Consider the following 10,669-nt stretch of genomic DNA (forward strand, 5'->3'; position numbering starts at 1 on the left):
TGCAGGAACGGGGCGGAGCGGGGAAGGCGTAGCCTGACCGCGAGGGGCGCGCTGCCCACTGCCCCTGCATCGGTGGTGGCTGGAGGATTTACTCACAGCCCACACGTTTCCGGTCAGATGAGTCTGGATAACTCAGAGTCCTTTCTTTAAAGAAGAGTTCTGCGAAGTGCGCTTTCACTTCGCTCCTAAGTGTGTTTCCTCTTGTTGGAGGGGTCACTGCGGCCCAGCGCCGTCCAGGCCCTGCCCTCCGGAAAGGCCGGCGGCGGGTCACTGAGGACGCGCGGGTAACGCAGTGGCCGCTTTTCGTCCGATCTCTCCTTTCATGGTCGGATCACCTTCCCTGGCTCAGACCCTCCTGGGTTCCTCCTACAGGGACCATTGTGATGCATCACTGAGGCCACCTGGGTGATCTCAGGACCATTCATTCAATCCCTTCTGCCAAATATTCTTCCCAAGTAAATGTACAGATTCACCCTATGCGGGGATTAGACCTTGGACTTCCCTGGCGGAGTCAGAGGAGGCATTGTTGTCCCACCACGGTTAATGGAGGGGATGGTCTGAGAGGGCTTGGAGGGGAGCGGGGCCAGGTTGTGCTGTGTCAGGAGGAGCCTGTTTTTCAGCCACGTGCTGTGCGTTGTCAGTAGGGGAAGGATATGACCTAATGTGAAAAGGTCATCCTGGCTGTTGGATGGAGACTGGACTGTTTGGATCAAGAGCTGAAGGCGTCAGGGGTATTTAATTTTCTTATTAGGACGGTAACTCCATAGCATCATACTCTTGGCTGCACAGCGTTACCATCTAGAGCAGCGGTTCTCGACCTGTGGGGTCGCGACCCCTAAGACCATTGGAAAACACATATATAATAACATATTGTTTTTGTGATTAATCACTATGCTTTCATTATGTTCAATTTGTAACAATGAAATTGGGGGTCACCACAACGTGAGGAACTGTATTAAAGGGTCCCGGCAGTAGGAAGGTTGAGAACCGCTGCTCTAGAGCGCTTTCAAAAACCCAGGTGCCCAAACCACACCCCGGCCCCTGACCCGGGAACCTCAGGGTGGACGCAGGTGGTTCCAGCCTGTAACCAAGGCTGAGGACAACTGGTCTCTGACCTGAGTCCTTTTTACCTTTCTAGCCTTGGTTCCCCCTCCACGTCTTCCCCCTTCTCTTACTCTGTGGGCTCTGGCCCTTCCCTGTACATACTTTGTGTATTCTCACTCTGTACCTTTGAACATATTCCTAGGTAAGGGACTGGAATGAGCGGGAACCTACTTGTTCTGTCGCGGCCCCGCTGGTAAACTCTCCTCCCGGAGCTTCTCCTGATCCTCTACCCTGTGCTCCCACTTGCGCTTGTCTTTTTCCTGGCACTGATCAGTCCGCCACGCTCTATGGGTGATCGCCTCCTCTGTGGTCCGTTCTATTGCCTGGCCGCCTGCTCTCCTAGACACTAGGACACACTACCGCGCAGGGTCAGACCTTGCCCTCCAGTAGCTTACCGCTTGGGGGGAAGGAGGAGTACATAAGAATAATTCTTATTTTTGCATAAGAATATCTCGAGATAATTGTTCAAATGGAGATTTGTTCAGGTGCTGTGGGGACAGGGGAAATGGTATGCCTGGGGATTCCAGGGAGAGTTCCTCTGTTAAATCAGTATTTGAGCTGAAATTTGAAAGATGATTTGATTTTGCCTAATGGTGAGCTACGTAGGGGAGGGGAAAGGGAAGAGCTTTCTGGGTAAACGTGAAAGGCAGAAGGAGGGGAGAGACCCTGGTGTTTTCAGAACATGTAGTAACTGTTGCTGTCGTGTCCAGTGGGAGGGAGTGTCAGAAGGTGAGGAGGGGATCAGATCATGAGATCTAAGCTGCGTGGGAGGGAGTTAAGTTTTATTCCGTATGTGTAGGGGCACCATAAACAATTTGGGCCGGGAGTGACCGTATGATTTTCATGTTGGGAGGATTACGCAGTAGATAAATGAGAGGCTGGAGTAGAGCTGAGCCTGCCACTAGAACTAGAAGCAGGGAGGCGGATGAGTGGCTGGCACTAGGAAAGGTATAAAGAGCAGGTTTATTGTGGTTGAGGCTGAAGGTGAACTGCAGTGAGTTGAAATGTGAACCACTCTTAGAAGTCTAAAGTTGTGAAAGGAAGGAACCCTTTGGAAAGTGGGAGCTAGAAGGAGAGATTCAGCTCAGGGCTTTTAAAAAAATATTTTCTCTCTATAAAGGCCACCTGAAGAAGTTTCTATGCTGATTGGAAAGAGCTAATAGAAAGCTTTGAAGATACAAGAAAGTAAATAAAGGGAAAATTAATGGAACAAGCCCCCGAGGAGGCAGGAAGAGAAGCGATTCAGAGCACAAATGGTTTTGCTTTGGGTAAAAAGAGAGTTATGAGAAGGGGTCAGGGAAATAATGCAAGTCAGATGGTTCTGTGAAGGAGCCAGAAATATTGAGTTTCTCCCAATGCAGGACCATCGGCTGCACCCTGGTGGTTTTCACAGGCTTACCAGCTTGGGTACGGATGGAGACAGCAGATACTTGGATTACCACGTGGGGTTTTGCCAGTAGATCGGACGGGGGTGAAGGGGCTGCACATGCCCTTTTCCTAAGTTCTGACTCCAGGTGGCTTTGACCAGGCCTTAACCTTGTTTTCCATTTTGACTAGCATGCTTGCCTTGTATGTAGTCAGCATGTACATACTGAATTCGTTTTGCTTCATGGGTATTTTAATTTTCTTATTAGGACAGTAATGATGACAGTGAAGATGTTGCACTGTTTGATGCAGAAGAGGAAACAACTAATCGACCCCAAAAATCCAAAATCAGGTATGAGGATAACTTTTACAAGTTGTGTTAGTGTCCAGTACTTTCTGCCTGTGACAGCTGAAGGTGTTCAAGCAGAGTGGTTGTGATGTCCTTGTGAATATTGTATCTCACTAGTGTGATCTTTAGTCTTAGACAAAAATGGGGACATTTCAGATTCTCATTGTGCATAACTGACATGGAATTTTACTCAACACTGTTTTCAAATCTGCAAATCCAATTACATGAACACTACAATGTTTTCCTTTAAATACTGGTAGTTTCTGTAGATCCATTATGACATTTTGATTTATTGTGCAAATTTCAGAATTGCATCTTTTATATAAACTAACATGAAAATATCATGCCAAACATTTCTATTCCAAATTTAGTTCTCTCTAAAGAAATTCACTTAATGGAATCAGATTCTACCTGAACTTTGAAAACAAAGTGAGAGATGCCAGTCACAAAAGACCACCTATTGTACAATTATATTTATATGAAATGTCCAGAATAGGCAAATCTATACAAAGTTACATTAATGGTTACCTAGAGCTGGAGAAGGGATGGGGTTGGTATAAATGGGTATGAGTGCCCATGGGTAAAGGTTTCCTTTGGGGTAATTACGGTGATGGTTGTACAATCTATTAATATATTTTAAAAAACTCATCAAATTATGTACTTTCAATAGGTGAATTGTAAGGTATATGGACTATATCTCAATAAAGCTGTTAAAGTCTTCCTGATGGTTACTTTGTCTAAATGCCTGAAGTATTCAATGAGCTGTTAAAGTCCTGTTTACATAATGTATTTGCTGTTTTACAACAGGGTTTAGTCAAAAAATGGTACTTAAGAAAAAAGAGAGGTTGGTGATTTGCTTCTTCCTCAAATCATCTTTTATTTTGACCAAACTGCATGGTTATGCTATGGCTGAAGCATTTTTCATCTACATCTGCAGTAACTGTCTAAAATGTAATCACATTTCTTTTGTTATGTTTTGGTTTTCAGACATCCAGTGGCATCATTTTTCCATTTATTCTTTCGCGTCAGTGCAATTGTAGTCTATCTTCTCTGTGAATTGTTCAGCAGCAGCTTTATTGCCTGTATGGTGACGATTATCTTGTTATTGTCATGTGACTTTTGGGCAGTCAAGGTAGGTTTGATTGTTTTTATTTTGAAACCATTTAATACGATGAGATTGAATGGTGTATGAACAGTACAAAAAATGAAACATAGTGTTTTTATTTATCTTTTTGTTACCTTTGGCCTCATCTGTGTTAAAGTGCCAGGTGTATCAAATCATGTGTAGATTATTACACTATTTGTCAGCCTACATCAGCTTTAAAATCTAATGTGAGTACATACTGCTTCTAATCCATTTCACCTGTTTTGCTTTGGGGTCACTTCTGGCTGTCTAGATAAGACCTCAGGATAGTTTGTTCACAAATACTTAAGGAGTACCCACCATCTGTGAAGGCTCTAGCGCAGTAGTTCTCGACCAGGACCTGTTTTACCCTCAGGGCACATATGTCTCAATGTCTGATGACATTTTTGGTTATCACAACAGGTGAGGGAAGAGTGCTCTTTGCATCTAGTGGGTAGGGGCCAGCGATGCTGCTAAACATTTTAAATGCACTGATTGGGTAGTTCCCCCCAAAAAAGCATTATCTAGCCCAAATTGTCAATAATGCTGAAGTTGTAGGGTATAGAAAGGAATGTAAGAAATGGTTTCAAACTCAAAGGCAGTGATGAGTAGAGATATGGATGGATAGATAACATAGGTACACATGTGATAAAGTAACTTTTAAAGTATAAACTGTAGACTCTAGGTGGTAGGTATATAGGTGTTAACTGTAAAACTACTCTCGGTGTGCTTGAAATTTTCATGGTAAAATGGTTTGGGAAGGAGGGGGAAAAAAGCAAAAGCTAATTTTGGAATTTCAGAGACATATTGATTCAAAGACCAGTAAGATGTGACAAGTCTGTTCACCACTAACACAGCAGTTTTTAGACCTTTCAATTCTTACAAATACCAGAAGTGTTTGGTTTGGTGATGGCCAGTTTCCATAGGCCACAAAATGCCGAGAATGAAGAGTACAGAAGTCTGTTTTATTTAAGCTTTTCTTTTGTACAGTCTTTGGCTTGCTTTTCTTTGAATTTCTTCTGTTGCATTATGCTCTAAAGTGTTTGCTGTATCTTGCTCACAATTTTGTTCCCTTTTGTTGTTCATGTAATTTCTGTTTAGCTGGATAGAACATGGCCTTCAGTCACTTCTTCCTGGTAATTTCCAGTTTCTTAAAATTAAATCCTTCTGGGCTTAGAGGTTTAAAAAATATGCCCCCAAAGTATATTTTTTGATAACTTGGGGTTTTGTTTGTTTGTTTGTTTTTAATGAGGGGTTTAAAAATGTTACCCTTTATCTGTCAAAATTACTTAAAGATATCCAAACAATTGCTATAAGAAGCGTAATTAAAAAGTCAAGATAGGGAAATTATTGAATGAACTTGGGAAAGGGGAAGGCAGGGTTCAAAACCTAGTTAAAACAGATGTATCCTACTAGTAATTATTATAAATCTCAGTACAGTTGTCAAAAGAAGAGATATAATCATTAAAAAAAATTATTTAAAATTTAAAAAAAAAATGTTATAGTCTATATGGTGCTTTTGCTTTATTCCATACTCTGATGGACTAAAAAAGTTTAATGGTTTTAAAATTCTAGTGTTAACTATTAGTAAAATTTAAAGTAAGTGTGTATCTTTCATAGCATTGCAGAAGATAGGAGCAACTTAAACATAGTTTATAAAGCAAGGGAAAGAAAGTGCATGCCAAGGAAGCTTAAATGTCATAAGGCATAGTGCAAGGTGATGCAAGTAGTAGCAAATTAGTACTAACAGTAAATGTAATTTGATTAAACTCTCTTTTTAAAGATGAGAATTTTAAGATTGTGCCAAAAATCAAAAGTCCAACCAAAAAGTTCTAACTGAAATCATGACATTAGAAAAAAGTATAAAATGCAAAGATAACATCAGACCAATTCAAAAAAGAAACTTGGTATTATTATTATTAGATAAAATAGAAATGGGAGTAAGACAGCATTCAATGGAAGAAAACTCATTTTATGAATCACAGTAAGGCTCATTCACAGAATAACAGTACATCAAACTATGTCTAGTGAAAAACTTAGGAACTCTAGGAGAAAATGGAAAGAACATTATTGTGATAATAGTTGTCTTTGACCAATTAAAGCAACAAAAGCTGAATATAAATAAGGTCGAAAGGTTCTGAATGAAATAACAAGGTCAGTTTAATAGTGGTATTTGTAACTTTTTACATGCAAGGATAATTTAATAACGAGTTTAGTTCCTATGCAATATTTATAAAATTAATCAAATATCACTACGAAGGAAATCCAAATAAATTGCTCAGAGCGGCTACGTTTTCTATCCCAGTGCAACAAAACTAGAAATTAATAAAAAGTTGTTGAAACTGGAACTTTTAAAAGAGCCAATCTAAAAAATATCTTGGCTTAGAAAGAAAACAGAACTGTCTGCTTTTCTACCTAGAATGTTCTTCTCATCTGCGTATTACCTTAACATAGGGATTCCTAATTGTTTTTGTTCCATGGGTTCCTTTTGCAGTCCCATGAAGCTATGAATAGTGCTTTTAAATACTATTCTGTGGTTTTTATTGTGACAAACCACCAGTACTGTGGATAATTGTCTATATTCATTATTTGAAGATAAACTAAATTTAGCCAGAAGATAGTGAAAATAAAAGATATAATTTTCCCCATCTAAATTCACAGAACCTCTGACTCTATTAGTGGAGGCCATTAATTAAAAATCTTCTGTATTATTGATTTATACTTATTCTTTAAATTTCATTCCAAATGTTGATTCCTCAGAGAGTCATTTTCTGATTCCTGACGAGATAATATTTCCCTGTTAGAATCTTAAGGCACCCCACACATCTCCCTCACAGTACTTAACACATTTGGTAATGGAACTTAAGCCCATTGGTTGGCTGCCTCTCTTCCCCACAAACACGTGAGGCTCCAGGAGGACAGAAAATGCATCTGTTATCCCCCTTTTATGACATGCTTAATAAATATTTGTTGAATAATAAGCATTAGGAAAGCTATCAAAATAATTAGTTATGTTCATAAGAGGAAAAGAACTTGGTATATTTGAAGTACTGAGAGAAGTCCAGTACTTGCAACCATTGTCTTAGTTTGAGCAGATATAAAAGAATGCCATATAAACTATAGGGATTTATTTCCCAAGGTTTGGAGGCTGGAAATCTAAAATCAGGGTGCAGTAGCATTGACTTCGACTGAGGACCTTTGGGGTTCCAGATTGCTGACCTCTCCTTGTAACCTCACATGGTAGAGGGTAGAGAAGAGGTCAGAAGATCTCTTTTGATTCTTGTAAGAGCACTAATCCCATCTATGAGGGCTGTACCCTAATGACTTAATCCAATCCTAATCATCTTCTAAAATCCATGGTGTGGGTAGAGTGTCAGCATATAAATTTTGGGGGGACATAAACATTCAGTCCATAATAACCAATTTAAGAGATATATAGTTATAAAATATATGTAGCTGCAGTCAGAATATATAGGGAAAATAGGTCACAGTAGCTAAAGAGCAAGGCGTTTCGGAACAAATTACTGAACCGGAGAAAGGACAAGAATTCATGAGGGAAAAAGAGGTGTTTATGTATGCTTACCCTGTCACCTCCACCCTTGCTGGTCCTGCCATTGCCATTTTGTTTAATCTTTCATCCAGGCCTGGTATGTAATGGTCTTTAACTGAATATTATGGAGATAAAGTTGATGCTATTTTGTTTGTGAAATAATATGGTAGATCTTTAAATAATGCGTTTAAAACATGTTGCGTATATTAATCTTTACCAGAATGTCACAGGTAGACTAATGGTTGGCCTGCGTTGGTGGAATCATATTGATGAAGATGGAAAAAGCCATTGGGTGTTTGAGTCCAGGAAGGTAAACTCCTCCCTCCCCCAGTTTTTAGTATCATTCAATGAGTTATGTGTAGTTTACATTTGAGTGTTTATGGATGAAGTGTTCAAGATTAAAAGTACTATCCAAATCATTTGTCATGTCAATGCTAAACCAGATGGCCTTCTAAAACTAATTATATTTGTCTTACTAGTTCAGACCAGCAACTGTACAGGAAGGAATCGTCAGGGTGTGGACTTTGGGTTAGAGTTTATATAGTGTGCTAAGCTGCCTGTTAGGAGCTGATGACAAAGGGTCTCTTTCCTTAAGTTGCCTGGCCTGGAATTACTGCTTCTAATAGCTTGTTCTGTCCTTGCTCCAATGGTTCTTTCCCATTTGTGGGCAGGAGAAAGAAGGATTGCAACTGGATAGAAAATCTCAATTGATCAGCACAGTGCCATCTTTAGGTTGGACCTTCCGGAGCCCTAGGGGACCCTGGTCTGTTTTGGGTTGGCCTGCTTGTCTATAATGAACGTTGTTTGGGAGGCAGAGGACAACATTTTTGGAGACAATACCAATGAAATTGCTTGCCTTCTGCTTGGAAGGGCCTTCACAAGTGTTTCTCGGAAAGCAGCATATGCTTAGCCCATATTCCTTTACATTATAAAATCTACCTTATAAACAACTCACCGCTCTTATAAATTCCTGGGTTCTGCTGAGATATTGGGGTCATTATCCAGAATCCCTCAATTCCATTTTTTTCCTCTGACCCTGACTCGATTTTTTAGAATGACTATTATCTTGATATCCTTGATCCTCACCTAAGAAGGTATCATTTAAAGCTTCCTTATATGCATAAACATTATAAATGCAAGAAGAATTGAAGTCTATCAGAGATCACTCTTAAACTCTCTACTCTGTCCTGAAAATTCTTGATTTAAAACAAGTACAGTGGGGCCTTGACTTACGAGTGTCCCAACTAATGAGTTTTTCGAGAAACAAGCCGTCTCTCGGCTGATTTTTTGCTTTGAGTTGCAAGCTAAAATTCGGGTTACGAGCCAGCTTCAGATACCCCACCGCTAGTTGGTGCAGCGAATGTCACGGTGAACGCCACAACATCAGCCCAGCATCACATGTCTCACTCGTTCACTTTATGATTTGACATACGAGTAATTTGAGTTACGAGCTCCGTCACAGAACAAATTAAACTTGTAAGTCAAGGCCCCACTGTATATTTAAACCAGTTCCTAAAGTTACAATAATGGTAGACCTAGTAGCTGTTTTTTTTGTTCGTTTGTTTGGGGTTTTTTTTTGTTGGGGGAGGAGGGTGATGGTTCTAACTTAGGACTTTGGTTGTCTGTATTTATTTGAATTTGAGAATAAAGTGTTTTTCATAAAAAATGTTAAACAGTCTTACTGATGGTTATTAAATTCATGTTCTTGTGTAGGCATCTCCTCAAGAGAGTAAAACTGTTTCCGAGGCTGAATCAAGAATCTTTTGGTTAGGACTTATTGCCTGTCCAGTGCTTTGGGTGATATTTGCCTTCAGTGCTCTCTTCTCCTTCAGACTGAAGTGGTTGGTGAGTATCAGTGTATAGCTATTGAATAATCCATTAAAATGTCTGATGGATAATCATAGTAAGCATCCATCTACGTTAACATTAGGGTCCCATCTTGAGTGGGCAGCTTGATCCTAAATTTCCCATTTGATTTCCCAACTCTCCTTTGTAAGCATTGATGAGCAGAGTCATAGTAAAGACCCAATTTCACCAGTTCTCCGGATGTCTGGCAGAATTTTAATTTAACCCACCTGGTACAGAGATTACTGTATTTATCACACTGTTAACTTGTGGGATGAGGATATTCAGTAAACTCCAGACAAACATGTTTATCTTAGTTTGGAACTAACAGAGTAGTCTTTTTTAAAATATTGGTTGCTAACCTGTTCTGGCTTTTGCTTATACAGTAAATCTTCCCAAAATTTAGTGGCTTAAAACATCAACAGTCATTTCATGGTCCCTCTGTTTCTCTGGTTTATGAGCTTGGGAAGGGCTTGTCTGGAAGTTCTGGCTTCTGTAGTTGCAGTCAGTCAGTTGCTGGAGTGGCATCTCCTCTTCATGAGGCCCACAGCCTCCCACATGGTCTGAACAAGTGGCTTGGGCTTCCTCATAGCCTGGTGTCCCCATGGCAATTAGATTGCTTACTTGGAGGGTCAAGCTCCAGTTAAGAGTGTTTGAGCTCACAATCTGAATTACCTTTTACAACTGTATGAGTTTGCTCAGGCTACTGTAACAAAAGACCACAGACTGGGTGGCTTAAATGACAAACATTTATTTCCTTACAACTCTAGAGCCTGGAAGCCTCAGGTCAGTGTGTTGGTTGGGTTGGTTTCTTTTGAGGCCTCATTACTTGGCTTGTAGATGTTCACCTTCTCCCTATGTCTTCATATGGACTTCTCTGTACATGTCTGTGTCCTGTTTTTCTCTACTTATAAAGACATCAGTCATTTTGGATTAGGGCCCACCTAGTGACCTCATTTTATTTTAATTACCTCTTTAAAGACCCTGTCTCTAAATATAATCACACTAGAGGCCTGGTGCACAAATTTGTGCATGGGTAGGATCCCTTGGCTTGGCTGGCAATTCCTTCTGGGGGAGGAACCATGGGAGGTTGGCCTGCCACGGGAGGTTGGCTATAGGAGTGCACTGACCACCAAGGAGCAGCTCCTGTATTGAGTGTCTGCCCCCTGGTGGTCAGTGCGTGTCACAGCAACCAGTCAACCAATCATTCGGTCATTCAGTTGCTTAGGCTTTTCTATATATACTAGAGGCCCGGTGCACAAAAATTTGTGCACTCGGGGGGGTCCCTCAGCCTGGCCTGTGCCCCCTTGCAGTCTGGGACCCCTTGGGGGTT

General features: G+C 40.6%; 1 protein-coding gene across 1 annotated transcript in view; it reads left to right on the top strand.

Annotated features, from left to right (window-relative positions):
* The first annotated feature begins 37 nt into the window (after nucleotides 1-37).
* TVP23C (trans-golgi network vesicle protein 23 homolog C (S. cerevisiae)) overlaps nucleotides 38-10,669 on the top strand; it is a 22,916-nt gene continuing 12,284 nt past the window's right edge. The window contains exons 1-5 of the mRNA XM_015563264.1: nucleotides 38-189; nucleotides 2,739-2,821; nucleotides 3,806-3,950; nucleotides 7,712-7,801; nucleotides 9,205-9,336. Coding sequence (XP_015418750.1) covers nucleotides 3,903-3,950; nucleotides 7,712-7,801; nucleotides 9,205-9,336 — 270 coding nt within the window. The 5' untranslated portion in view covers nucleotides 38-189; nucleotides 2,739-2,821; nucleotides 3,806-3,902. The remainder of the gene's footprint in view (nucleotides 190-2,738; nucleotides 2,822-3,805; nucleotides 3,951-7,711; nucleotides 7,802-9,204; nucleotides 9,337-10,669) is intronic.

This window comes from Myotis davidii, unplaced genomic scaffold (genome assembly GCF_000327345.1).
Source record: "Myotis davidii unplaced genomic scaffold, ASM32734v1 scaffold398, whole genome shotgun sequence".
Classification (NCBI taxonomy): domain Eukaryota; kingdom Metazoa; phylum Chordata; class Mammalia; order Chiroptera; family Vespertilionidae; genus Myotis; species Myotis davidii.